The sequence below is a fragment of the Letharia lupina genome (assembly GCF_014066315.1).
Source record: "Letharia lupina isolate WasteWater1 chromosome Unknown contig_3, whole genome shotgun sequence".
Classification (NCBI taxonomy): Eukaryota; Fungi; Ascomycota; class Lecanoromycetes; order Lecanorales; family Parmeliaceae; genus Letharia; species Letharia lupina.
The window spans coordinates 180,960-207,117 of NW_023502972.1; the positions used below are offsets into that span (position 1 = coordinate 180,960).

General features: G+C 50.5%; 11 protein-coding genes across 11 annotated transcripts; 5 read left to right on the forward strand and 6 right to left on the reverse strand.

Moving 5' to 3' along the window:
* Positions 1–1,009: 1,009 nt before the first annotated feature.
* On the reverse strand, positions 1,010–2,048 carry HO133_006969 (uncharacterized protein; the record flags this gene model as incomplete). The annotated part of the gene is made up of 2 exons (XM_037297865.1): positions 1,010–1,487; positions 1,981–2,048. 2 exons carry the CDS (start codon positions 2,046–2,048, stop codon positions 1,010–1,012), a joined length of 546 nt encoding a protein of 181 aa, XP_037156500.1.
* A 69-nt stretch (positions 2,049–2,117) lies between these two features.
* On the reverse strand, positions 2,118–2,662 carry HO133_006970 (uncharacterized protein; the record flags this gene model as incomplete). Its single annotated transcript, XM_037297866.1, has 2 exons — positions 2,118–2,355; positions 2,547–2,662. The coding sequence occupies 2 exons, from the start codon at positions 2,660–2,662 to the stop codon at positions 2,118–2,120; spliced, it is 354 nt and encodes a 117-aa protein (XP_037156501.1).
* A 160-nt stretch (positions 2,663–2,822) lies between these two features.
* HO133_006971 (uncharacterized protein) lies at positions 2,823–4,213 on the forward strand (the record flags this gene model as incomplete). The annotated part of the gene is made up of 4 exons (XM_037297867.1): positions 2,823–2,885; positions 2,942–2,959; positions 3,058–3,433; positions 3,507–4,213. The coding sequence occupies 4 exons, from the start codon at positions 2,823–2,825 to the stop codon at positions 4,211–4,213; spliced, it is 1,164 nt and encodes a 387-aa protein (XP_037156502.1).
* A 485-nt stretch (positions 4,214–4,698) lies between these two features.
* On the reverse strand, positions 4,699–9,229 carry HO133_006972 (uncharacterized protein; the record flags this gene model as incomplete). The annotated part of the gene is made up of 3 exons (XM_037297868.1): positions 4,699–4,844; positions 4,901–7,772; positions 7,868–9,229. 3 exons carry the CDS (start codon positions 9,227–9,229, stop codon positions 4,699–4,701), a joined length of 4,380 nt encoding a protein of 1,459 aa, XP_037156503.1.
* Positions 9,230–9,671: 442 nt separating this feature from the next.
* Positions 9,672–10,201, forward strand: HO133_006973 (uncharacterized protein; the record flags this gene model as incomplete). The annotated part of the gene is made up of 3 exons (XM_037297869.1): positions 9,672–9,690; positions 9,747–9,859; positions 9,920–10,201. 3 exons carry the CDS (start codon positions 9,672–9,674, stop codon positions 10,199–10,201), a joined length of 414 nt encoding a protein of 137 aa, XP_037156504.1.
* A 2,306-nt stretch (positions 10,202–12,507) lies between these two features.
* HO133_006974 (uncharacterized protein) lies at positions 12,508–14,157 on the forward strand (the record flags this gene model as incomplete). The annotated part of the gene is made up of 2 exons (XM_037297870.1): positions 12,508–13,177; positions 13,229–14,157. 2 exons carry the CDS (start codon positions 12,508–12,510, stop codon positions 14,155–14,157), a joined length of 1,599 nt encoding a protein of 532 aa, XP_037156505.1.
* A 769-nt stretch (positions 14,158–14,926) lies between these two features.
* Positions 14,927–16,472, forward strand: HO133_006975 (uncharacterized protein; the record flags this gene model as incomplete). Its single annotated transcript, XM_037297871.1, has 6 exons — positions 14,927–15,070; positions 15,123–15,219; positions 15,278–15,368; positions 15,441–15,524; positions 15,584–16,116; positions 16,189–16,472. 6 exons carry the CDS (start codon positions 14,927–14,929, stop codon positions 16,470–16,472), a joined length of 1,233 nt encoding a protein of 410 aa, XP_037156506.1.
* A 681-nt stretch (positions 16,473–17,153) lies between these two features.
* HO133_006976 (uncharacterized protein) lies at positions 17,154–19,295 on the reverse strand (the record flags this gene model as incomplete). Its single annotated transcript, XM_037297872.1, has 6 exons — positions 17,154–17,186; positions 17,258–17,534; positions 17,592–17,659; positions 17,714–17,878; positions 18,977–19,006; positions 19,056–19,295. The coding sequence occupies 6 exons, from the start codon at positions 19,293–19,295 to the stop codon at positions 17,154–17,156; spliced, it is 813 nt and encodes a 270-aa protein (XP_037156507.1).
* A 776-nt stretch (positions 19,296–20,071) lies between these two features.
* HO133_006977 (uncharacterized protein) lies at positions 20,072–20,802 on the reverse strand (the record flags this gene model as incomplete). The annotated part of the gene is made up of 2 exons (XM_037297873.1): positions 20,072–20,704; positions 20,755–20,802. The coding sequence occupies 2 exons, from the start codon at positions 20,800–20,802 to the stop codon at positions 20,072–20,074; spliced, it is 681 nt and encodes a 226-aa protein (XP_037156508.1).
* Positions 20,803–21,239: 437 nt separating this feature from the next.
* HO133_006978 (uncharacterized protein) lies at positions 21,240–22,152 on the forward strand (the record flags this gene model as incomplete). The annotated part of the gene is made up of 4 exons (XM_037297874.1): positions 21,240–21,270; positions 21,353–21,681; positions 21,744–21,900; positions 21,950–22,152. The coding sequence occupies 4 exons, from the start codon at positions 21,240–21,242 to the stop codon at positions 22,150–22,152; spliced, it is 720 nt and encodes a 239-aa protein (XP_037156509.1).
* Positions 22,153–22,671: 519 nt separating this feature from the next.
* HO133_006979 (uncharacterized protein) lies at positions 22,672–24,214 on the reverse strand (the record flags this gene model as incomplete). Its single annotated transcript, XM_037297875.1, has 7 exons — positions 22,672–22,773; positions 22,841–23,246; positions 23,331–23,438; positions 23,589–23,867; positions 23,920–23,973; positions 24,024–24,123; positions 24,175–24,214. 7 exons carry the CDS (start codon positions 24,212–24,214, stop codon positions 22,672–22,674), a joined length of 1,089 nt encoding a protein of 362 aa, XP_037156510.1.
* Between the last annotated feature and the right edge of the window lie 1,944 nt (positions 24,215–26,158).

Consider the following 26,158-nt stretch of genomic DNA (forward strand, 5'->3'; position numbering starts at 1 on the left):
GATGGGAGGAAAAATTCCTCAGCGTATCATGTTTCCGTCACTGACACAGGGCAAAGGCAGTCGTTTGGGCCTTTCGCGCCACCCAGGCGGGCCACCATAGAGCAAGAAGCAATGACGTCCGATCAATTTACACTTTTCTCCCTAGTTGTTGCTCTGGTTGATGAGGCGACTAGGTCTGTCCAGGGCGCTGTTGTGCCCAAGGGGATCAGTTGCTACCTTAATCCATTTCATGTTTGAAACCCGTCCGCCACCAAGGCTGGCTGTTAAGATGTAAGAAGTCACAGCACTCGATTGTTTCAAGACTGACTCTGTATCAGCGACGATACCTGCATCGGTGTCAGACCTGAGACCCGTCCTAACCATCCCCCTCGAACTGCCCTTTCTCCAGTCTTAAACATTTAACCTCCCATCAGCTCCACTACACGCAACCAGTCTTCGATCCAGGCTAATCGGCATATCCACCGCATCACCATCCGCCCAATAGCTATGGAATCTCTTCTTCCAATTCTATTTGCCAACGAGGTAGAAGGCGACCCTGTGATCGGCCATGGAGCGCCATTTTGTGCGACGCTGCGCATTGCGACAGGTTATTACTAAGAAGTATTCGCAAAGCATCGTCAGCAGGGAGGTCGCAAGACATGACCGCGCAATTATCAGTGTTGCGTAGCTAGAATAGGAGAACGGAAAGCGGTGGAAGCCAAAACAGTGACACCAGGCGTTCCTTCGTAGAGTTTGAGCCGCGATAGAGAAGATTAAACAAGAGACTACTTCTCAAAAGTGCTGGTCTTGAAACGTCGCAGACTCATTTCAAGCCTTTTCGAGGAAAGGCAGTCTAAGTCCAAGTGATTCGTGGCAGATATTCCACATAGTTTCGCTTGAAGGACTTGTGTCGTTGCATAGGAGGAACGAAGCAGACATTTCCAACCCCGTAGTTGAGTCTTTTCCAGGCAGCGATTCTTTCTGCTCTACCGGGCTGTCCAAACCAGCACCTATCTCCGAAAAGCATTCATCATGTCACACAATGCCGGTTCCCACGATTGCATGCAGGTGTCCCTGTCTGAGCACCCAACTCAGTACTCATAGCATCCGTCGCCTGCAAGATCATCTTCCCACCTACTCCCCCACTCCCAATTTTTACCTCCGCCGTCGGGGTTATTGCCCACACCTGAAACTCACTGGTCCAAAACGCATTGTATTGCGTCATGTACTCCCCAATGCCCCTTAGTGTATTTGCCAAATCCTGATACGTGTGCGCCCTGCCGACGGTTGGATTGAGGTCCTGGACGTGTATGAAGGAGTCTTTTTGGTAATAGAAGGTGCTGAGACCGGGAATCATCTCGGCAGGGTTGGTGCCGAATATTTTCGAGAAGCCTTCGATGACGCACATGAGGACGTCTTCGCGGGGGATGGAGGGTGCTTGATGCCAGAAGTCTATTGCTAGCTGGGTGTCGGTGATGTAGAAGCGTCGGGCCGCTTTGGCAATCGAGCTAGATGTGGAACGTCTGCGTTACTTGGGCGGGTATATTGGAGACAGTGGTGGACACTCACGCGTTGAGAGATGTAGTCGGAAATGAAGGATATCTCAAGCTAGATGGTAAGCCTATGTCCTGGTTGTTGGAGGACTGTGGCGATGCTGCCCCGCAAACTGCAAGCAATTGGAGGAACGAGATGAACGAGAAAAACCTTGGCTTATGCATGCTGAATCTTGAACGTGGACTGAGGAAGACAGCGTGGACCCAAGAATGCCAAGAGAGTATTAGAGCAGTAGTATGCAGGAATGAGGTTTTCAATGGTATATGGATAGATTTGAATTTTTATCCCGAGTGTCTGGGGTCTCCTCAATTGTCAAACATGGAGACGCGACTTGCGCTCAGCGCATGGAGTGTCGCGCAAACGGGGTTAACTATGGCCTATCCATTCTTCGCTTTTGCAGAATCTTACGTACTCTAAGACGGTGTGCTGCCATACTGAGCCTTATACATGTAGCCAGTCGAGTCTGGCATCCAAGAGGTCCTTCGGCCTGCTATGGTAACGCTGCCCACCACCATGTACTGTGTAGATGTCGGGCCCAGCCCCGCGGCCTACGCAGTTCTGCTTAGCTCATCCCATTCCCCTGATCATGACTTCGCCGTAGTGTTGGCTTGTGCTTGTGACGTTGCCTTCGAAGATGCTTTCTCCTCGGACTGTGTAGATCCCTCTTCTATGGCGTTGACTTCGAGAAAATGGTAGAGAACGATGAGGAGCATAGATAGGGAGCCAAGGAAGATGGCGAGTGTGTAAAGATCGTCGTCGGAAATCATGGTGGAGAAAAGAGCGTTCGAGTGGCTGGAGGTGCTTGGAGAAGGGAAATTGAAGCTTGGGACGGTATTAGCAGCAATTTACTTCGTGGCATGGGTGAGTCTCACAACCGTAGGTCTGGTTCAAGCCACTTCACAGTAGGATACGGATCTGGGTGATTACCCTATTATGACCTTGTTATTGGAGTTTTGGTAGATGGAGGAGAGAAAGAGTAGGTATAGCTGTCAGTAAACTGCCAGCCGGACTACGGCGTCCTGGAGCTTGCCTTTAGAAACTCTATGGCACACCGTAGCTGATCGGTCAGCCCTACAAGGATTCTACAGTTTCCCACCACTGTGACTTTCTCCGCGCCTTCAGCTGTCATATCGACTACTTCTAATACACAGCGAGAAGCGATCTTTTGGAGACCAAGATATCTGCTACCAAACCATGATTGTGCCTGCTTTCTGAATCTCCCAATTTACTCTGCTCCCTCCCCTTCCTAATCGTTCACGTCAACCCTCTGTTTATCTCCATCTTCAACTATGCCTCCCAAAAAAGAGGAGAAGAAGGCCAAGCCTTCGTCGACGAAGGTTGTTGCAGACAAGGCGAGCATTTGCCCCTATTACCCGCCTTGGAGACCTTACTGACGCTTATCTTCTAGACCTTTGGCATGAAAAACGTGAGCCGAGCCAGCGAAGCCCTCCTCTCCGTTTTGATACAGCATCCATTGACTTATCCTTGCCGCGATTTGCGATACTGATGGAAGAGTAACCACAGAAAAAAGGAGCCCAAGCCCAAAAGCAAATTCAACAGATCCAAACCCAAGCCGCCCAAGCCAAAACTCCCGATCAGAAAAGAAAAGAGGCCGACAAAGCGCAACGAGAAAAGGACAAAGCCGCCTCAGAACAAGCAAAACGAGAAACAGCTGAGTTATTCAAGCCGGTGCAAGTACAAAAGGTGCCTTTTGGGGTGGATCCGAAGACGGTGGTGTGTACATTTTATAAGCAAGGAAACTGCGAGAAGGGAAAGAAGTGCAAATTCAGCCATGATCTGTCGGTTGAGAGGAAAGGAGAGAAGAAAAACCTTTATCAGGACACGCGGGAAGGGGAAGACGAGGCAAAGAAGAAAGATGATATGGCCGAGTGGGACGAAGGTCAGTCGCAACGTTCACAGGCTTTCGTACAGCTGCCCCCAGTAGCACTTGCTGATCCCGGTTCTGCAACCAGAGAAGTTAAGGCAAGTCGTCATGTCCAAACACGGCAACCCCAAAACCACCACCGACAAAGTCTGCAAATACTTCACCTCCGCGGTCGAAGAGGGCAAATACGGCTGGTTTTGGACGTGTCCCAACGGCGGTGACAAGTGCATGTATAAGCACTCTCTCCCACCGGGTTTTGTCTTGAAAACAAAAGAGCAGCGCGCCGCAGAGAAAGCCTTAATGGACAAATCGCCCTTGAAAACACTAACATTAGAAGACTTTTTGGAATCAGAAAGGCATAAACTTACCGGCACTCTCACGCCCGTAACACCAGAGAGTTTTGCCAAATGGAAGAAAGAGCGGCTGGATAAGAAAGCTGCAGAAGACGAGGCTCGGCAGGCGAAGGAAGCTACGGGAAGAGCCATGTTTGAGAAGGGAGGCTGGGAAGACAGTGAAGAGGAGGATGAAAGCGAAGAAGAGGATGAAAGCGAAGAAGAGGATGATGCAGAAGAGGATGATGCAGAAGACGAGGTAGATGAGTGGGACATGGAAAGCATGAGGCGAGAAACGGAGAGAATACGGGAGGAGAATGAGAAGAAGCGGTTGGAGGGCGTTGGAGGACAGGCGGCGATTGAGACTAATGGGGTAGATGGACAAGGAGAAGAAGAGGATGAGGCAGAGGGAGTCAAAGAAGTGGAGACTAATGGGCTAAACGGGCATGCTGATGATACATAATCCGCGAAGCACATAAATGGGTCATGAATCTGATTTAGCGGCATGTATGGCATTCTGTCGATAGCAGAGAGTAGGCGGAGCAGTCTAGTCGAGACGATTTTGGTAAGCATAACTTCACGCTGCTGCATAAAAACATCACGAAATTATCACTATCTTTTATCGAGAGTATACGCCATCAAAGGCGATATTGTACACACAATCGAGAGCATTCAGCCCTCCTTTAGAGCTTGCTGGGTACCTATGATGCACACATATCCCGAGTAGTAAGATATTGTCAGAGGATATCAAGCATGCTCGGAATGTCCTCGATATCCATATTGTGACAAGTTCTCCCGCCATAGCTAGACCCCCATATCCAAGCCTCAACCCGGCGGGATCAGAGGAATTTGGTTATTTTCCACGGTTTCCAGACCACAGATTCATGATCATCATAAAGTTACTCGCTCCGTAAGGTAATAGATACAATCAATGCCTTGCTTGCTGGCTCAGTGTGCGTTGAACTCTGCCCGCATTTTATCAAGCTCGTTGTCGTCCTGGACGGGCGAGACAGGCACAGCAGGGCCCTTGGCTTCAGATGTTGCTTGTCGATCGTGGATTTTGTTTTCGCTCAAGCGATCAGAAGACTCGACATCTACAAGGCATGTCAGCAAGAGGAGTGAGACGGTGATTGTAGCTATCGCAGCTTACCAGAAAGTTTCACACTAGCTTCCTGCAGAAGTTCCCATTTAGTCCTCAAGTGGTTGTTCCCTACGTGCTTGACCCATTCCTCATCTGTCTTGAACTTCAAACGCCTATGCTGGCCGTCTTCAGTCTGCGTGTTATTTGATATGGGGTTGCTGCTATCGGAGCAGTCAGCCCATAAACATGGGTAGACGTCATCTATAGCTCGGCGGTGTTTCCTGACGTGCTTTTTCAAGGTCTCGAGACTATGTAATTCTGCGGGACAATTCTCCCAACGACATCGATACATGGTGTATGAAGGCGCAGAAGAACGCGTACCGTTAGAAAGATCCTCTGCCTTTTTCGTTTCGCCTTTTTTCGCAGAAGCCTGAGGAGTAACAATGACAACACTTGGCGAGCGAGATGGAATGACGACAGCGATACCATCTGTTGGCGTCATGACACTTATGGAATGTCTAAGACCGCTTGGCGTAGACGGTGTGGCTGTGGGAATTGGAGCGCTCGGCTTTCCAACTGAGAAACTTCCAACTGGAGGTGTGTTGCCTACTATCTCTTTGTCTGATGTTTTTGCTTTTGCTGCCGAAGGTGTTTGACCCACGATGAGAGTCTTGGTCTTCTTCGGTATCCCCTTGTCGGGGCGAACCTGCTTATTCTTCGCGCCAGGCGGTCGCCCTTTACGCTTGGTTACGCTACCGGGAGTACTCGAGCTTGATGCGTTTAACGTTGTCAAATCCGTCTGCGCTGTGGAGGGGCTGTTATACGCAAATCGAGACAAGTCTGCCGTATTGGTGTTCATCATACTGCCCACGTTTTGAGCACGAGGTGGGCCTTCGGATGACTGTCGTTGTGGTGTATCCGCAGAACCAATTGGTTGTATTCCGGATCGGATGCCTGATTTCTTATATGGTCCTCTCTTATACGGTTTCCCCTTGGGATCAAGCGTGCGAGAATGAGCCTGATCGTCCTTGACTTTATCCCCGCCATCACCGGCAACCATCACGGCCAATGGAGCTGGACGTTGACGGGTGACAGCTACAGCGGGGACTACCTCGTCATCCGTATCAAAAGTTTCTGCGTTAGCCTCGCCTTCAGGATCTACAAGATCCCATCTGAATGTACTTAGATCCGACTCATAGTCAACAGCTTTAAATCTTTCCCTCAATCCATCAAGATGTGCATTGAGTGGAGCCATGGTCGGGTGTTTTCCAAGACTAAGTAAAAAATCTCTGGCTATTGTTTTGGGGTTGTAGGTAGAGCGTCGTAAAGCATCCCGTCGCTTGTAGATGGGCTCTACGATATCATAGGATTGTAGCAAAGCATCTCGTCCGGAGTACTTGTACTTGAAAGGCTTTGGCGTAGTTCTACCAATATTTTGTTGCCGCTGAGCGACAAGATTGAAGATGTTTTTGACGGACTTGTCGGTACCTGATGCAACCTCATTATCAATTCGAGGTTTCTGTTTATGGCGCTCGAGCTCTTCGTCGTCTGATAGCATTTGCGTCAGATCGACGATTTCTCCAAAACTTCTCTTTCGAGCCATCTCTCGTTTAGTCGGATGATGATGGACGAAGCCGTTTGGATGAATCGCTCCGTTCTGATCTAAGACTTGCCCATTGATCGGTCCTGGTTGCTGATAATGTGAGAACGGTAGGTGGGAGTGCAACGCTGGTTCGTTCGGGCGACCTTGAGCTGGGACACTAGGAAAATGGCGTGGCTCATTTATTGTCCAAGATGCAGGATTAACAAAGCGATAGTCTCGGGCAAATCCATTACTTCGATTTCCTTCGCTGGCTTGCTCGGGGTTTGGAGGGGTAGGAGCGTAAGGAGTAGCGTACCCATTCCGAGCCTGAAAAGCTGCCGCTGGAGGTACAGAATATGGCAGGGGCTGGGGTTTGTTCGTTTGAGCTGCTGATTCGTTAGAAGTCGCTTTGACGATGTTTGCGATAGAACCTGCAGTAGGCGTAGCTGAGGTAGCTTTGGTGGTAGTGGTATCGGTATTATCATTTGAAGCAGTAACAGTGGGGGTAGTATTAGTCGGCGTGGCACGAGTAGCACTGGCGGTACTGGACGACGCAGCATTAGCTGAAGTAGAGGCAGATCCTAGGTCAGGAACAGCCTTCAGCAAGACGCGAGCGAATTGACCCCGATCGATGACAAAGCCTCTATACTCAAGTATCTCACACATTTGATTATAGCTGGGGTTCTGGTCCAGAAGCTCATGAATCTCCTGGGTAGTTATGGGTTTCCCCTGGTTGGGGGGTGCTGATGTCAAAGCAATTCGTGCAGCTTCCGCCAAAGATTTCTTCTTGCTCTCAGGCCAATACGTCCCTCCGGGCTTCGGAGGCGGCGCTGGTTGAGCTGGCACAGGTTGAGAAGGGGGCGCTGTCAACGCTGTTACCTTTGTTGGGCGTGTCGAAGTTTTCGTCGTAGCTTGCGTACTGAACCCTGGTGTTTGCTGGGCTTTGACCACAGGTGACTTGGAGTTCTGCTGGAATTGTTGCATGGCCTGCTGCATTGACTGACTTCCAGGATCTGGAAATATCTGACCAACTTTTGGCGTGGGAATGGCAATCTCTGGTGGTACCGGACTCTCGTGATTTCCAACAAAGTGATTCCCAGCAGCCGGCTCAGTGGAGCCTTTTGGCGTGACCGATTTTCTGCTTGTAGGAACTTTCATACTACCGCCTCGTCTCCGACGCTGGGCAGGGAAACGCCCTCGATCAAAGCCTGGGGGGAACTCATCGCCCTCCGGTAAGTCAGATTCAGGTGGAAGTTGACTCTGCATCAGACTAGGACTGGGCAATTGGCCATTTACCACTATGGGCGATGTAGCCGAGCCTTGAAGCGATTGTGAAGGAGCGCGTTGAGGAGGCTGGCTCTGGCTCTCTTGTCAGTCGGATGTAATTGAATCATCTCAACGCGGGATCAATTATAAGAATGAAATGAGTTGAAAAGGAGGTGATCATTACTAACCTTTTTCACTTGCTCCCAGATTTGCGTGAACAGTGAAGGATCTTTAGCCTTGTAATCGCGCATTTTCTCGATCATCTGCTTCATCTCCAACTCCATCTGATCCTTCTTGGCTGAATCTGGTTCGGTCCCATCGATCTGTGGTGTAGCTGGCTTGGGTTGTGTCGCAGCAAATCTTGCAGCCTCCGCTTCCTCTGCAGCTTGTTTGGCGGCTGCAGCCTCCACAGCAGCAGCAGCTTGCCGCCGTGAGTACTCAAAATGATTGAAGACTTGAGAGGGATCAACGGTAGTGTACTGTGGTGCCGCAGGCGTTGCAGGCGTGCTAGCTTGGTCACGCCTTGTATCTATGGCAGGGGACTGACGAACTTCGTTGATTCGCTTTGCCGCCGTTTCCTTGGTTGATGCATATGCCGCTGCCTTTTCCTTGGTGGCACTTTCTACTGGCGGATTTGCAGTAGCTTGTGGAACTTGCGGTTTTTGAGTCGGTCCTTTGGAAACTTGAGAAGATGATTGTCGCTTGTCAGTCTGCGGGGTGTGCACTCTGGTCTGTTCTTTCCCACGTACGCTGCCACTACTCTTGCTCACTTGAGCTTGATTTGGCGTACTTTGAGTGGCCGGTAGCGTAGGTGAAGGTGCGGCTTGAGAGCCTGACACTGAATGGGATTGCTGCATTGCTTGGCCACTGAGCGGTCGTGATGGTTGAGAGTATTGATTTCTGAGCTGCTCAGTAGAGGATCGTGATTGTTGCGAGAATTGTGGTTGAGCTTGCGTATTGCTGCCGGCACTTGACCCGTGATACGCAACATTGTTCGTACTATAACCGAAGGAAGGAGAAGCCGTAGCTTGTTGCGATCTTGTATTCTCCTCTCTTGAAGAGCCACGACTGTCTCTCCGCTCATCGCCGGTCCGATACTGTATCTTTGGAGCAGAGCCGACTCCATAAGGACTCGCAGTGCCGTAATTTGCGTTACTTTGCTGCCGGTTGTTATTGGCCACCTGCTGTATTGCGCTATCCCGTCCCAGACTTGACGCATACGCAAGATTGCCCAGAGCCGTCGCCCCGTCAATTGACGCACGATCGTTCGCATTGGTATAGCCCGCCCTAAAGCCTTGAAGCCGCCCATTTCCGGCTCCGTCCATGTTCGTGTTCATGTTCCCATATCCTTGGCTATCGTATGCACCAGAAGAATTCCCAGCTGGTTGAGCAACGGAAGACTGTGAAGGTTGCTGATTATTCTGATAAGCACTCAGCGGTTGGAAGGAGTTTCCTGGTTGCCCAACATTTTGACCAGCGTTCTGAAGGGGGGTATGCCCTGCCGTTTGCTGCCAATAAGGAGAGTACTGGTTGTAGCCGTCATAGGACATTCCGGCGTGTGGAGCGGGCGTAGCGCCACTCCGAGTCTGCCTACCAATAACACGATACCTATGAAGGTAGGTACCAGCAGGCTCTGTTTTCTCAGCTCAGACAATTCAACTGTCGTGGGTGACGAAATGAGTTTGAAGGACTGAGTGGTGGGCCCGTCGGTTCTGGTCTTATCAGATTTACGTGTTTTTCTGTGTGACAAAGGATACCAGAGCAGGGGTTACGGCAGCCATCAGGAACGCTCCCGCCAGGTGTTGATGAAGTGTAGAGGTGCGCAGGCGCGAAACAAAGTGGACTTCGTCACGAAACTTGCGGCCGAAACCTCGGCATACTCGCTAAGCCTTACGCGACTAGCGTCCCATGTCTTGGCACACACATTTCTTTAAGCTTGAAGGTCTCACAACTTCATCTTACAGCGAGCGACGACAACGAATCACCGCCGCCATGACGAAGATCAACACTTGTAGGTCTCTTGAATGCTGTGGCTCTTAGGTACTGTGCTAACTTAACGTTCAAAAGCCCTCCACTCCTCGCGGAGAAAGTCCCGCAAAGCTCACTTCAGCGCCCCATCCAGCGTCCGCCGCGTCATCATGAGCGCACCTCTCAGCAAGGAACTACGAGAAAAACATAATGTATGCTTCGTAGAACACGTTGCTGCCTGTTCGCAGTCGTTAACCCTCCTTCTTACACAGGTCCGTGCCATTCCCATCCGCAAAGATGACGAAGTCACCATAACCCGCGGCTCCAACAAAGGCCGCGACGGCAAGGTCACCTCCGTCTACCGTCTCAAATACGTCATCCACGTTGAGCGAGTCACGAAAGAGAAGTCGAATGGGACAAGCGTACCGATGGGCATAGCGCCGAGCAAGGTCATGATTACGAAGTTGAAGATTGACAAGGATCGGGAGAACATACTTGAGAGAATCAAGGAGGGCAGAGAGGCGAAGGCGAAGAGAGGGTCCAAGGACGAGTGATGGAATTACGGTGGTAGTTTCACATGCAAGGAGTCTTTGTTTGCGTGAAGGATAGCAGGCTCAGGGTCTGGAGGCTGTCCACTGGCTTTGAAAATGGAAGCAATGCAAAATTCAGGTGCCATTACGCATTTTGTGACAGACAGCGGTCCCCCGTGTTCTTTTATGCGGCTTGATGCGTCCTTCACGTACATTTTCTCCCCTCTTCCCGGGCCAGGTCCCATTCTCCGCCTCCTTGTTCTTTTCTCGAATCTTTACTGCATCCTCCGTTTTCTTCCTAAGTGTTCGTGTGACAGGGCAATGCATCCGCGTGTCATATCTCCTCGCTAACCTCCGTCGATGGTTCTCGAGGTATACGTGCTCGCCAGAACAAAACTCAAATCCCCAAGATACAATCTAGGGACATCTCGCCTGCAGACCGATCCCTACGCTTTCAGGTGATGATCGGAAGCCGTTTGATGGCGAGGGACACTCCTCTCTTCACAGCAATTGATCCACTGCGTCATTGATATTATTTTGCAGTTTCGATTATCGTTGAGTATCTATGGACGATAATCCAGGTGTTCATACCTAGTATCCGATGGTAAAATAGCCAATGAGAAAACTAGTTGCCCAGAACCTCTAGCAAACGACGACTCCAGCATACCTTCAATGAACGATCCCGCACCAAATTTTGAGCAATTTTGATCAGTCTAGCTAATTCCTTGCCTGCCCAGGACTATTGTGGACTAGACGGTCAGTATTGAGTGACCTTGGCTGAACTTCGCGGCAAGCTTCCCACATGCCACTTTGTTCGTCATGGCTACCTGCTGATAGATGATTCATGTCTAGCCTAGGAGACCGAGACTAATTACGTCTTTCTTGACCAACAGGTTCGAACACATTTTCCTTAGATGAAAGATTAAAAATCGCAGAATTGCAAGTTCCTTTCCTTCAACCGCACCGATTCAGTTCCGTTGTTCAAATTTTCAAGCACTGAATTCGTCAGACGGAAGGCTCGTGTGAGATGTTTGGAAGTGTCTCTTGTAGCGGTGGGAGTTTGTACATCTAGTCCGGCAAACGTTCATGCGATTATCTCAGTTCGACTATCGACCAAGTCATAATAGCTGGGACGTCACAGGGAAGGCCAAGATCGACATTATGGTTAAAGGCTTGGACGAGTAGATACGGTATACATGCCGTGACAGCATAGCGCGCAAGCTCTGTATCCGGGAGATCAAAGATGTCTTGGACGCGCAACGAACGCTGCCTGAAGAAGTATTGGATCTCGTCCAAGGTAATTTTCTTGTGAAAGCTGTACAGGGTGCTCGAATCATCTTTCAAAGTCTCCCAGCAGGTATGTATCCACACAGGGTGCCCATGCTAGAAAGTAGTTGCTAGGCACGAAGAAGAGGCTGTATTGGCTATCTTCGGTCTGCTGCAAAGGTCTTTCCTCTGATCTTTATGGCAGGAGCGTTCTCCTTCGTCTGGAGGCGCTGATTCCCCCTCAGCAGCCACTCTTGCATAGCGAGGATGTCTGGTCAATGTCTCTTTCTTGCCGCGCCAAAATAAGTCCTCTGATACAGATAGGACAACCAATCCAGTGGACGGTCTCAATTTCAGCGCCTAAGGAGAATGATGAATGTTCTCATCGTACTCGTATTGGAAGAAGCATTGTTCTCGGATCTACAAGTACTCGCTGTGTTATTGATGAGTGAGCGTCTGTGTCACGAGGCTTGGCGCGGGGAAATCAGCCTTACAGATCCTACTCAATAAGGACGTCAGATGGTCAAACATCGTCTCCTCTCACGACCGCCGCCTCGCAGGATACTTATGACTAACGCAGTATGCTCAACTCAATCCTGTGGAAATCGCTGTACGTAAGAACGAGTTCAATTGAGTTTCAGACCCTCCAGGTCTACCAGTGGTAGCTCATCAATCCGAAGATAAGGAAGAACATGCGGGCATCCCGCGCTTTCTCACCGACTTCAGCCGAGATGCCTTTCTCAATTTGTGTCTGATTGCCAAGACTATCTTTGGCCTTCTGCATCATACTTTGTGATGAATGGCATGGCTCCTTGTGACGGCACATCCGACTGGCCTAGGCCCTGCCAACTGGCATCATTTTCGTGTGTTCGAGAAATCTTTCAATATCTTCCTTTTTGCCACAATTGTGTACTTATTCTATTATTTCATTTCTTCCTTTTGATTGCCAGCTCTCGAACCCGATCCATCGCTGTTGACTTCTTATGGATTGATACAGTTGTTGCTATCGTGCTGTCTCTTTGATCTGAGACTTGGCCCAAAGGCTTTAGCCTGGTTCCGCAACCATGGATGAGACAGGCCCGGCACATTCATGGCTCCCAAATTTCATGCGGAAGCCTAAGTCGCGGACGTTCTCCTCGGATGACACTCCCCCAAATGAGACTTCGACATTATTGCCTAGGGGAACAAAAGACTCTGAGCAACCGGAGGAGCCAGAAAACGGGGAGATCTACGAGCTTCTCGATCCTCTCAGTGGGTCAAAATCGCCATGGAGAGCGGTTCTGAACGAGTTCAAGATTCTACTGAAAGGTTCCATACCAGTGATCTTGGCCTACACACTGCAAAACTCGCTACAAACGATCTCAGTTGTAATAGTAGGCCGCGGATCGCCCGAGGATTTGGCAACTGCGGCCTTCTCGTATATGTTTGCTATGAGTACAGCCTGGCTTATTGCGTTGGGCGGAACAACCGCATTGGATACTCTATGCTCATCTGCTTTTACCGGAAGCAACGACCCGCATAATCTTGGCGTTCTCCTCCAAAGAGCTTTTATCATCTTAGGGGGGTTCTATATTCCCGTAGCAATACTCTGGTTCTTTTCTGAGCCGGTATTCAAGGCTTTGGGACAAGGTGATCAACTCTCACATGATAGCGCCAGGTTTCTGTGGTGTCTCATACCTGGTGGCTTGGGCTACATATACTTTGAGTGCATGAAGAAGTATTTACAGGCGCAAGGTAGATTCCACTCCGATCAAGACTATTGTCCCATGGTGCTAATTTGTCCAGAAATCATGCGACCAGGAACCTATGTTCTACTGATCACCTCACCAATAAATGCTGGTCTAAATTTCCTTTTCGTTTACACGTTCAAAATGGGCTTGCTCGGAGCACCGGTAGCAACCGGCGTCTCTTACTGGCTATCCTTTCTTCTTCTACTCGCATATGCACGTTACGTCAAAGGCTGGGAGTCTTGGGGTGGATGGTCCCGAAGATGCCTGCACCACATGGGGCCGTTTGCCCGGCTTGCCACTCTCGGAATCATCCATGTCGGCACGGAATGGTGGGCGTTTGAGATCGTGGCCCTGGCGGCTGGCCGACTTGGCACGATCCCTTTGGCTGCTCAAAGCGTCATCATGACTTCAGACCAGGTCATGAACACCATTCCCTTTGGCGTTGGGGTAGCAGCTAGCGCGCGAGTGGGTAACCTGCTGGGTGCGAGAGACGGCAAAGGGGCGGCGAGAGCAGCAAATACCGCAGCTTGGCTGAGTATGATCTTGGGGACTGTGGTCCTGATTATCCTGATGGGTAGCAAGGATCACTTCGCCAAGATCTTCAACGACGATGTTGATGTTGTCAAACTGACCGCGGAAGTTCTACCCTTCGTCGCTCTGTTCCAAATCGCAGACGGCCTCAATGGAAGCTGTGGCGGCAGCTTACGCGGCATGGGCCGACAGCACATCGGAGCGGCGGTCAATATTATTAGCTACTACTGCGGTGCCCTTCCACTAGGAATCTGGCTTGCATTCCACGGATGGGGTCTGAAAGGATTATGGGTGGGACAGTGCATTGCTCTGTACCTGGTTGGAATCCTCGAGTGGATCATCGTTGCGTTCAGTAACTGGGATCATCAGGTCAAAAAGGCGTTTGAAAGGATGGACGAAGGGGATAGGACGGAGAATGGGATTCCGCCTCCTTCCGATGGTGACGCTCGTTGATACTGTACAAGCATATTGTACATTTATGAGTTACGGACGATAGACTACGACGTTTCTTTTAGATTTCATTGTATATAGGTATATAGACGTATCTAGAACTCAGCGACGTAAAGGATAGGCTCAATTCTGCGTTCTCCTCAGTCGCGTCTAGCACAACATATACTCGTTATCATTATCATCCCCAAAGGAAACAGCAGATGCTCCCAAGTACCTTATGAGGCGCAGGCGAGATGCAAGTTTCAAATGCACGTCGGGCATGATCAGTTATTCCCAGTTCCCACATGCTTCAGGAAACCAGTTACGAGATGGAATGTAAAGTACGGTGTGCCGATATCTACCCTAAATATTGTATGTATTAGTATAATAATATACTTTTACTCTACTCCGCGGTCTTGGCGCTTTTCCCGATATTTGCCACTTAAGTGTAAGGTCATGGCTACCTTTTATCTATCAACAATTACCTACTTTATCTTTATCGGCGAGCGGCAGCAGGATGATGATTGATGACATGTCAATCGACCCCTATAAGCTTTCCTTCTACCTTCTAGCTTTCAGTAGGCATGTGATTCCAGGTACAATCGACCGGGCTGCTTACTTCCTCCTGCGAATGGCGGGGCGTGTAAAGTTACCTTTCCCGTCTCCATCTCCGTTGAGGCTGTCGTTGTTTGCATTTGCTATAACTAAGTATCTAGAGTACTGCTGCTGTTTCTTGCCTATTGGCATAGACTTGTCTATCTAGCATCTCATCTCAATTCAATCACTTACTACCATGTTGCTCAATTCCCTTTGCTTCCTTGCCTGTGCTGCACTTGCTACCGCTCACCCCGACCACGACCAAAAGCCAATCGCTGGTCCTCACAAGAGCTTATGGTACAATACCAGGAGACCAATCCCAGGTGATGGTGGAACTCAGGTACTTCTTACCATCTCGATGGCCATTGACTGTAGCTGATCTTGCGAGACAGGCCGATGCCGTCTTCTCAGGCATCTCGACATTTGGCCGTCTCCCATACTGGCCCTGCCTCGCGGATGACAGCGAGAAATACGATATTGCCTTCCTAGGTACCTACCCTTCATCTTCTACCTTGTCCACCGCGCAAGCACTGACTCAATCATCCAGGAGCGCCCTTTGACACCGGAACCTCCTACCGTCCAGGCGCACGTTTCGGTCCTAATGGCATCAGACAAGGTTCTCGCCGTCTCAATCTCTAGTACGTCCAACTTTCTGACACCAAGGGCTTACGATTGCACGAATGGCAAGGCTCACGCAAAGTGCGATTCAGCGGCGGCTATAACGTCCCCCTCGACGCCAACCCTTTCAATAGTTGGGCCACGGTGATCGATTGCGGAGATATACCCGTTACATCGTGCGTCTCTACTTCCCAAACAACCAGTGAGGATGAACCGAACACTGACTTATCCCCAGCTACGACAATGCCTATGCAATCCAACAAATCGAAGAAGGTCACAATAGCCTCCTCATGCGCGCACCGGCCACAAATGCAAAAGAGATCGGCCCTGCAAAGGACAAAAAGACCCTGCCCCGCATCATAACCCTCGGCGGCGACCACACCATCACGCTCCCTCTCCTGCGCTCCATCAACAAAGCCTACGGTCCCATCAGCGTCATACATTTCGACTCTCACCTCGACACCTGGAAGCCCAAAGTCTTCGGCGGAGCCCCTACGCTTCAAGCCTCTATAAACCACGGCACATATTTCTACCACGCGCACGGAGAGGGATTGTTGGCGAACGATACGAACATACACGCGGGGATCCGCACGACGTTGAGCGGGTTGAGCGACTACGACAATGATGGATACTGCGGGTTCGAGATTGTGGAGGCGAGGGAAATCGATACGATCGGGACGGGTGGGATCATCAAGAAGATCCGAGAGCGAGTCGGCACGGAGAAACCAGTGTATCTGAGCATCGACATCGACACCTTGGACCCAGCATGTACGTCCCCTCCCTCCCCTCCCTCCCCCGCCAACCTTCTCTTCCCCCCCAAACTGACACATATTCCAACAGTCGCCCCCGCAACCGGCACGCCCGAAACCGGCGGCTGGACGACGCGCGAACTGCGCACGATCATCCGCGGGCTGGAAGGCGTCAACTTCGTCGCGGCCGACATTGTCGAGGTGGCGCCGGCGTACGACACCAACGCGGAGCACACGACCATGGCGGCGGCGGACACCCTGTTCGAGGTCATGGGTCTTATGGTGAAGAGGGGGCCGATGAGCGTGATGGGGAAGGGCGAGGGGCGGGGCGACGGGGAGAAGGATTCGGTGAGGGGGAAGAAGGAGGAGTTGTGAGGAGAAGGAGGGGGTTTAGGAAGTTGGGAACGTACAACGGATGAGATGTGATGGGAATGACATGGATGGGATATCTTTCAAGAATAGCTGGGATGAGTGGAAGATACTCGGACCCAGTGAATGATATATGTAGCGCCGACGGACAGGTCATATAGATGAGAAGCAACATGGCTGTATGGAATCCTATCGAGTACATCGCAGCAGGCTTTGTAGGACCGTTATTGGGCTTTTCCAACGTCGACGGAGCTGGACTGGGGTTTCATGTCAAAGTCTTGTGATATTGCGATGACAAGGCTCTATTGATGCTGGGTGTAGTGACCGGGCGCTCGAATCGCCTTGGCAAGAAGAGGTCTATGTAAGGTCGTAAAGGTTTGGGTCGGCGGGACGCTGGCCAGGATGAGACGATAAGAAATGTGGAGAGGCACGGCGAACTTGGAACCAGTATTGAGCAGGGTAGGATATGCCGATGATCGATTGTGCAGTCTAGAAGCCTATGAAAACCCGCTGAAATACTCCTAGAGAAATATTGCCTTCCTGATTATTGATCCTCGACCGGAAGCACACCGCGTGTGCAAGCTCTTCGAGCCATTGTAGTGGTACAGAACCGAGAGGTGGAAGGAAAGATCCGATGTGTATATGAAGCCTGCTCCTTCGCATGCATAACACCCCCTCCTTGACAATCTATTTCTTCCTCGATATCAGGCGAGCTGTGGCCTTTGGTGTTTGGTAGCTCACTGCAACACTGATCAGCAAGACATTGGCTTGAACTCTTGAAAGATACTTACGGAGATCTCGTCCATGCCAATCTCCTCTCCATTCGTAGCTGGTGCAGCAGCGCCGTTCATAGTAGCGGCGGCATCTGTGGTGGCCGCTGTACCATTTGCAGCATTGGCGTCGAAGTAGTCAACCATTTCTGCGTCAAGCTCATCTGCAGTCTTCGCTTTGGGACGTCCGGCATTGCGGCCACGACGTGCGCCACGTCCTCCGACTCGTCCTCCACGAGTAGCTGTTCCATTGGTCGCAGGCTTTGGGGCAGCGGACTTTGGCTGGCTCTTGCCTTGTCTGTTCTTAATTAGCACAATCTTCGGCATTCGTCGGCGCGTTACCATTGAGGCTTACGTTACGCGATCGTCCAATCCTTTGACAGGAACTGCTGCGGCTATGGATGCATTGAGGACGACCTCAATCTTCATCGATGTTAGCAAATGATCCATGAGCAGGGCTGCTTGAGCGAGCTTTACCTTCATGGGACGCTTGTCGACCAACATTCCGTTGAGTTGAATGAGAGCGTCGTTGGCGCTGGCTGATTTGCTGAAGACGATAGTTGCAATGCCGCGGCTCACACCGTTAGGTCCATAGGTGAGCATGGCTTTCTTGACATGGCCAACGGACTTGCTGAAATACTCCTATAGTAAGAAATTGGGTATCGAGTCAGTTCACTGGTATGCCGTCAAAAGTTGTTTAAAAGGTACGGCAGAACGGCGAGCGAGCCCAAGGAGAGACATCTATGGAGAGCCAAAACCAGTCAAACGGACCCTTGCTATCAGAGCATCAGCGAGCAGCAGCAAGGATTAGCAATACTAGTAGACACTAGGTCAGATTCTTGTCCAGGTCGAGGTTCAGGAAGCCATCGGGTTTGGTCATCGTAGGAGTCTCCGTCCGTCGTCTTCACGTACCGGTCGCCCGACGAATGGCCTGTTCTACCGTAAAAGTGGCCCGTACTCGGACTCGAGGACACTCTTATAATATGCGTTGACCATATCCGTCGCGCCACGAAAAGCCCATCAGCGGCGTTGAAGGTCTTTAAAGCGGGATCAGGGTAGCGGTTGTGGTGTCGAAAATGAGAGCAGTGATTCAGGTAGCTATGAAAGAACGTCTCAGCTCGACGCTGCGATGAACCGTAAATAGCTACCCATCCGCGTGTCAAGTTTCTCGGAGGCTCGAGTATGTTGTCTAAAGAAGCGAGGGTGTCAGGCCAACATATCAAGCCTAATGGCTTCATGGGCCTTGGAAGACGTGTCCGCGGTTTCGAAGAGATTCAAATTGCATATCCCGGATACTGAGGTTCCATGGGCTGTTTTGCTCTTGCTGCTTTGCTCGCTGATGCTCGCGCCATATGAATCACACATTGTACAAGATTGGATATTCTGCACATTCACTTTCCCAATAGCGACATCATCTCTCTCCACCGTCTTTTGCCCTGGAGCTGGTGTAGTCTGTTTGCCAGACAGAGCATACATCGCAGCGATATTCGGTGCAAGACTTTGGTGTGAGCTCGACTTCTCATCGCTTTGCGTCATGCTTCACGAAAAAGCGAGCTAAAGCCGATGGAAGGAGTAGAGTATGAACCTCGCCTTCTTGACATGCTGTCCAACGGGGTACGAGCTCACGCTCAAAGGAAAATGGGTCGCTCCACGAATGATCGAAAAGGGCCGCAATAATCGAGTATCATAGAAGTGCCGGCGCAAAAAGTCCGACAGATGGTGGCCTCAGGTTCAACATACCTTGATCTGGAACTCATTCACATCGGAGGGCTAGAAGTTTCAGTTACTGTGGCACGATGAGGTCTTCAAGGACTCTTACCAAGTTGCTCACGATGATCTTCGACTCTCCACTCCCTGAAGCTGGACCATTTGGAACTGCGCCCTTTGCAGGTGCCGTCTTAGCACCTCTTGTGTTCTTCTGGATGCCTCCTACGGGAGCCGCTGTGGCTGCTTTCGTCGTTCCATTTCCTGCGCGACGACCTCCGCGTCCACGACGGCCTGCGGTCTTGCGACGGGTGCTGAGGATCTCATCAAGGCTCTGGTCTAATTTTCCTGACATACTGAGATGATGGTAGTGCGACTTGATTGAGTGATTGAGGGTTGGCTTCGGCTGGTGGAGAGGTAAGGATTAGGATAGCTCCTTCTCGGGCAGGGAAGGCTGAAGGTAGGCTCAAGCGAGTCCTTGATGGCAAGGTCTTGATTTGTGACCTGTGAAGCAGCTGTGGATGATGTGCTTACAAGAGCAAGGAACCGGTGATGGTGAAGACGAATGGTCTGATGGCTTAAATAGTATTTGTTTGATGTGCTGGCTGTTGGTGGTGTTGAGATGTGGCTGGCAGGCAGGGTTTTGACACGAAGCGGCTCGAGTGAATTAGAGCAAGTGAATATTGAGTCCAGGTGTAGTGATGAACGTTCAAAATGATGATGTGATGACGGTAAGTCAACAAAGTGTGTTGTTGCTGAAAGACGGAAAGGAGGGAGGACGAAGGCAAGAAATCGCAGCCGCGCTAAAACCCTACGGCCTAGGCCCAATGCGGCTCTACAGGGGGAAGCGCAAGGAAACCGTGAATGAAGTGAATGGTAATGGCTTCATGTGCAGTGATCGATGGATTTTCACAGCTACATCAGTGACTAATTGCATACACTTGCATACAGTGAAAGACGCCCCCTGTCCTAGTGTAATAACGGCACAACACCGAAGGTCTCGGATTTTGCCTCATATTCTCTAACGCCTGAACGTCCTGACGGCCCATTTTCCATATTCTTGTCGGCATATCCAGTGCTTCGCCCAACGGCGTACAAGTGCATCATTTCTTCAGCAGGCCGAGAACTTTATCAGCTCTTCAAGGCCTCCAACCTCCCCCGCATCTGCTCCAGCGTAGCCTCTTGGTCCTCCAAGTCTTCTTCTTCGGCTGGCTCCTCTTCCACAGGCTTCTGGTCCACCTTGGCCGCGCCCTGTTTACCCTGTAGTATCTCCCCAAGCACCTTATCCACCTCAGCCTCCGCTTCCTCATCTTCACCCTCCAGCAGGTCATCATCCGGGAGACTATCCCCCACCATCTCCTCAATGATACCCGCCTTCATCAGCTCCTGCGACAGCTCCCTCATCGTTCCTGTAAGCTCTGGTAGTCGCACCAAAGAATTCACATCTTTCATTATCCCCGTAGAAGCCTTAATGCTTCCCTCAATCTTGCGGACCGAGAACGCCTCATTCACCTGCATATGCACACTCTGTAGCTGCGCCTTACTCGTAGCAAGCCGATTGCTCTGCTTCCGTATCCTGATCATCTCTTTCGCAAATGTGCGGGTCTCCAGGGCTGCCTGTTTGGCTTGGGAGGGGTTTCTCTGGCCTCGTTTCGAGGCTTGGAGGATGTATTGGCGGGTCTTCTGGTCTAGCTGCTTGAGCTGAAGTATGTCACGATCCAATTTACGGGTGTTGGCTCGTATGAGGCCGTTACACTTCCGCATCTGCTAGAGGTCAGTGCTGTGCTTCCTTTGCTCTTGGCGGGGTGACTGACCTGCGCTGCTGGGTCGGGCTTGAAGAAGACAGCTTTGATTGATTCCATGATATCGAGAGCGAGTGGACACTAGATAGTTGTGATCCCCTTATCTCAGGCCCATGTTGTTGTGTTTTGTATAGAGTATGCAGCTTCAAAAGCTTCTTTCCCAGGATGACGCCCCCCACTAGGCCAAAAGCCACGAGCTCTGGAATGTCTTTGCTTAGGCGCGTAAGTTATTCGATGAAGCCATCGATTGCCTCTTCTGTGAACTCAGCGATCTCTGTATCTGGCCTACGATGCACGAATTGGGAGCTCCGCATAGATGTTGCTTCTACCAATTTCTATCAAGATCTTCAGCCTTGTGAGCCGCGCTAGACTTCACTTTCTTTCAAACGATCTTCATTTTCTACATCAACTTTTGCTATACAACCCACTCTAAGCAACTGCTATCAATATTTCCTAGCATCGACATCACCTTAGACTGACCCGTCTTTACCTTGACAATGTCTGAAACCAAGCAGACCACACCAGAGGGTGAGCAGCTACCGCACAAACAACCTTGACACAAAATCGTAGCCTCTCTGACCAAATGGCTAACCATCTCCTCTACTCGCAGTCCTTTGGGCTCAGCGCTCTTCCGCCTCTGACCCTGAGCGCAACTACGTTTTACTCACCATATCTGCCCCTGATGTCCCCGACAAATCATTCGAAGTCGACCTGAAGCCCACATCCCTAACCTTCACTGGCCACTCCGACTCCAAAAAAACCACCTACCACGTCAAGCTAGAATTCTTTGCCGAGATCGACGTTGAAAACAGCAAGACGCATCACACCTCGCGAGATGTGGAGTTTGTGCTTAGGAAGAAGGAAAACAAGGCGGAGTATTGGCCAAGGTTGTTGAAAGAGAGCAAGAAGGTGCACTTCTTGAAGACCAACTTTGATAAGGTAGGCACTCCTCAGAGAGTACAGGGAAAAGGGATCAAGTCTGCTGACCGAGGTCTTTGTAGTGGGTTGATGAGGACGAGCAAGATGCCGCGCCTGAAGACGATATGGGAGGCATGGGCGGTATGGGAGGTGGCATGCCAGGTATGGAGGGCATGGGCGGAATGGGTGGCATGGGTGGCATGGGCGGCATGGGCGGTGATGGAGGCTTTGGTGGCATCGGTAAGTCTGCGAGCCTTCCCGAATTACACACAAATACTAATCAAGCCAGATTTCTCAAAGCTCGGCGGTGGCGCAGGCGGCATGCCAGACATGCCAGACATGGGCGACCTCGGAGACGACGCTGAAGAAGGTGGTGATGACGACGAGGAGATGCCCGAGCTCGAAGACGAAGCGGAAGGCGAGGAGGGAAAGGGCAAAGGCAAGGAGGCTGCAGAGCCTGCCACGAGCGCCAAGATCGAAGAGGTGTCTTAGATCTTGAGATCTAGTACATAGCGAGCAGATTGGCCACATTGCAAGGCGGTATCTTGAGGGAAATGACACTGGTTGCCAATGCTGGGTAATGCTACGATGATAACGCACTAGATAGACCTTGTACTTCAGCGGTGCCTGCTAAAAGCGATAGAGCCTCTCGAGCTTACATCTTTATCGTGTGACTCTACTGCCACGCGTTGCTTCGCGGTGCGGTGCCACCGGTCTGCTGCTTTACTTCATGTGGCTCTCTGGGAACATACCAGCCTGGCAGGCTGCTGTCCATGGCTAACAGTATCGTCTCCACGAATACATATGACTTCCAACCGTCACCGTTCCCTACGTTTTCTATCCTATATCCAAAGAACCAAACGTTTGGTTTTCTCGTACATCTAGGTGCAACAGATGGTGTGTACCAATCAATAATATATATAACATCTTACCAATCCCCCACCCATGTCCAACTCCCTTATCTAGACCTAAACACGTCCAATGATGTTCTCGGACACCCAAATCTCCTATTCATTCAATATGATTAGACTGCTTGCTGAGCCCATACTCATCCGAGCTCTCATTCCCCTGCCTATCTCTCAACATATTCGCGGCTCCAGTCTCAATCATACCCTGCATCACGCGCAGAGTCAGCTTTGATTCCCCCGTACCGCATCCAAAGAAGGGGAAAGCGACTCACAGTCCTGGTAATATGCCTCTGCAATCCGTCCTCCCCTTCTTCATGCACCGCATGCCCCTTCCCAATCTTACTCAAACTATCCCGCATCAAAAACTCATAGTACCCCGTCGCGAACAGCGTCGCAGGCACATTGACCAGAATGGCGATCCAGCTGTAGTTCATGTAACTAAAAGCCTCTCCACCAAAGAATATAGCGGCCACGATTCTCGTTCCAAGATCACGAGCGAGGTTTGTAGAGATGGAGATGTCTGCGAAGCCCCAGACCATGGTAGCGTATGCAAGACCGATAGCGAAGGGAGCGCCGGCGGGAGAGACGAAGGGATTCGCCGGGTCGAGACAGGCCCAGATCACGATGCCGATGTAGGAGTCGACGAAGAATTCGGTCATGAAGAGGTAGCCGAGATTTCTGGAGGTGGCAGTGTGTAAGTAAAGCTCTTCTCTGCGTAAGGTTTAGGACGAAGTAGGAACAACGAAAATAAGATCCACCTACGTCTGATTGGGATTTGGGAATGTGCACAGAATGCTTGCCGGTCCTCCATTGTAAACCAACGGCCGTCCGGCAGCCAAGGTTGCTGCCTTGAATTCTTGGATCTCCGGCCTATGCGAAGTTGGAGTCAGCATTGCGCCTTCGAGCCCAAAATCCAAATTATGAGCAAAGGTCTCATGAGGGAAAAGACCCTTTCACTCCGCAATCTGTCGTATCCCAATCCCGATTTTGAATAGGAAAGCTTCACTCCGAAGTACGTACCAGTACATGCCCATAAGCAGCATTCCTGCGATGAATGCTCCAAAGATCTGAGAGAATATATAATAAGGTACTTTTTTCCAAGGGAAGCCCTGCCAGACGGCGAAGCAAATTGTGATGGCAGGATTGAAGTGACCACCCGATGTCGAGGCACAGGTGATGATAGCAAAAGCGATACCGATTGCAAAGCCCCAGCCAATTTGAAAGATACTGCCGAAGGCTGTGGGATTGGGTTGGGCGGCATTAATGTAGAAGGAAGTGATGGCTGCTATTCCAGGAAAGCTGGTGCGCTATTAGTCTCTTCGCCTTGTCATAATTTGCAGAAAGCACTCACACATAGAAGAAGACTCCTGTAGCTTCTGCCATGCACTCTCGGAGCCAACGTGGTCTAAGGTATCTCAATATACACCGGGCAGCGTGGCATTGAAACTTATTTACCGAGCGTGCTCGAAATCGAGCTTTCTTTGCGATACTGGCTTCCCAGCAACGACATTTCGAGACAAATGCTGCTGAACGGCTTCGGTTGCACCCAATTCCACTATTTCAAGGTCAGTATACACTTATTCCCATTGCATATGTTCCAACGTACAGTCATTAGTCTGCAATCTATGCATGTTATTTGATGTCATCTTGCAATCGAGCGTGGTGGTTCTATATAAACGTATGAAAGCTCATGAAAGAAACAATAGAACGGAGGAAACAAGATAGCAATGGTGGAGGCAGAGAGAGGTTGGAGAAGGTAAAGGAGACAAGTCGAAGCCGCCCCTCTCGATTCGAGCCATTCCCAGTGCTGCCGAGCTCCATTGAGATTGGTTATCGTTCTAGTCATGATCTAACACTTAGCCAGCGGGTTAAATTTTCGGCAACGGCATGGATATTTGCCTCGTGTGTGAGGTGTGCATACGCATGCGCCTTTGCCATGAAAGGAAATGATCAGGCCTTTAAAAGCAGCACAGTAAACGTCAAGAGAGCCATGAGAGGTACAATACGTCTGAGTTTCAGCAGCGCCGTTGATACTATCAGCATCAGCGCGCACTCGCCCTGGAAGTCAACGGTGTCGGAGAATTTCAACTTATCACCCCACGTCTTCCCCAGTCGGCACTTCTCCAGAAGCGCATGCTGCCTCGGCATCCGTAAAAGTCTCTCCACATTTATCAAAGTCAATCCGTGCACTAAGGTAAAGAGTAAAGGCGCGGGAATGCCGTCAATTAACGCTTGGCGATCTCTCCACAAGGATTTCTGCGGCTAGTATCTCAACGTAACGACTCAACTCTGAGATGGCTGGCGTACTTGAATCGAAAGGGGTGATGCATACCTCAATTGCTGCATGGTGCTATTGCCACTGCAACCGTAGGGCAGACTTCTCTTATGCTCCGTCAAAAACCCTTGGAGCTCTACAGCTTCCCAATGAATTGGTCGACTTCCAGTTCATGCAGGGTCTGAGCCTACAGATGCATCTTCGCCCGTCTCTCACTCGAGCAAACCATTCGTCACTTCTCCCAGTCTCTTGATATCTGATAAAGAGAAGCACAACTTCTCAGCAATTGCTGCGTGAAAACATCAGCCACCGCCGAAAACGAGTTTCAATCTTATCACGGAATCGCGATAATACCTTGAGGACTCATTGGTGACTCCATCTCTTCCCGAGGTTTCAGAGAAAGCCTCTCGGCTCACAAATTCTCGCCGTGAAGGAAGCTCACACACGGTAGAACGATTCCAGTAATGGAAGAGGTCAATACAAATACAACAGTCTCAAGTCAACGCCCGAAGACGGGCATGTAGCTTCTAAATCGGCGCTTGTATTGCAGCAAGGATATACGACAAAGGTTGCCAGAGATGGCAAGTACAAGAATGCAGTCACGGAAATTTTCTTCTGTAGCTATTGGGAAAATGAATGAGTCTGTACCCTCCAAGCTCCTGGAATCCTATCAATGGCTCGGGAAGCCGATCCGTCTGCATGAGCAACATTGGGATTCTTGGGATTGGACAACAGGTACTGGTACTCTACCTTACTTGATCCGAGTCGACGCTTCTCCTGCAACCTCATTCCTTCCCGCGATCACGATGTCTCGCATACCCTGCCTCAATAGTGACCAATGCAGAGAAGATATAGCATGTGACATAACTCATCACACCACAGCCAACGGGACTTTTCAAAGTCCCTCTGCTCTGGCTTGCACCAATGGCAGCTGTCAAAGGTGCATAAAGAATCATTAGCCTGCAGACGAGAATTCACAAGCTCCTTCACACTAACCACCGCCGGCTGTGCATTTTTGGAAAGCCTTTCACTCGGCCGAGCTACTATAGATAACCGGAAACACATTCTCCGTTTGTTATTTGAGGAAGTAAACGAAAATCGTCAACAACCTCATCGTCGTCGACAACCAATGTAGATCGCTTGGTCAGCGATACTAGGCATGAAAATTTCTTCAAGATCACTGTGACTCACTTCCTCTTCCTTCCATCCTCCACCTCATCATCCTCAACACCCACCACCATCATCCATCTCGTTGCTGTTGACCGAGCCGTCTCCCGCCACAAGAACATCATCTAGCTTCCGCTCCTTCGCTCTA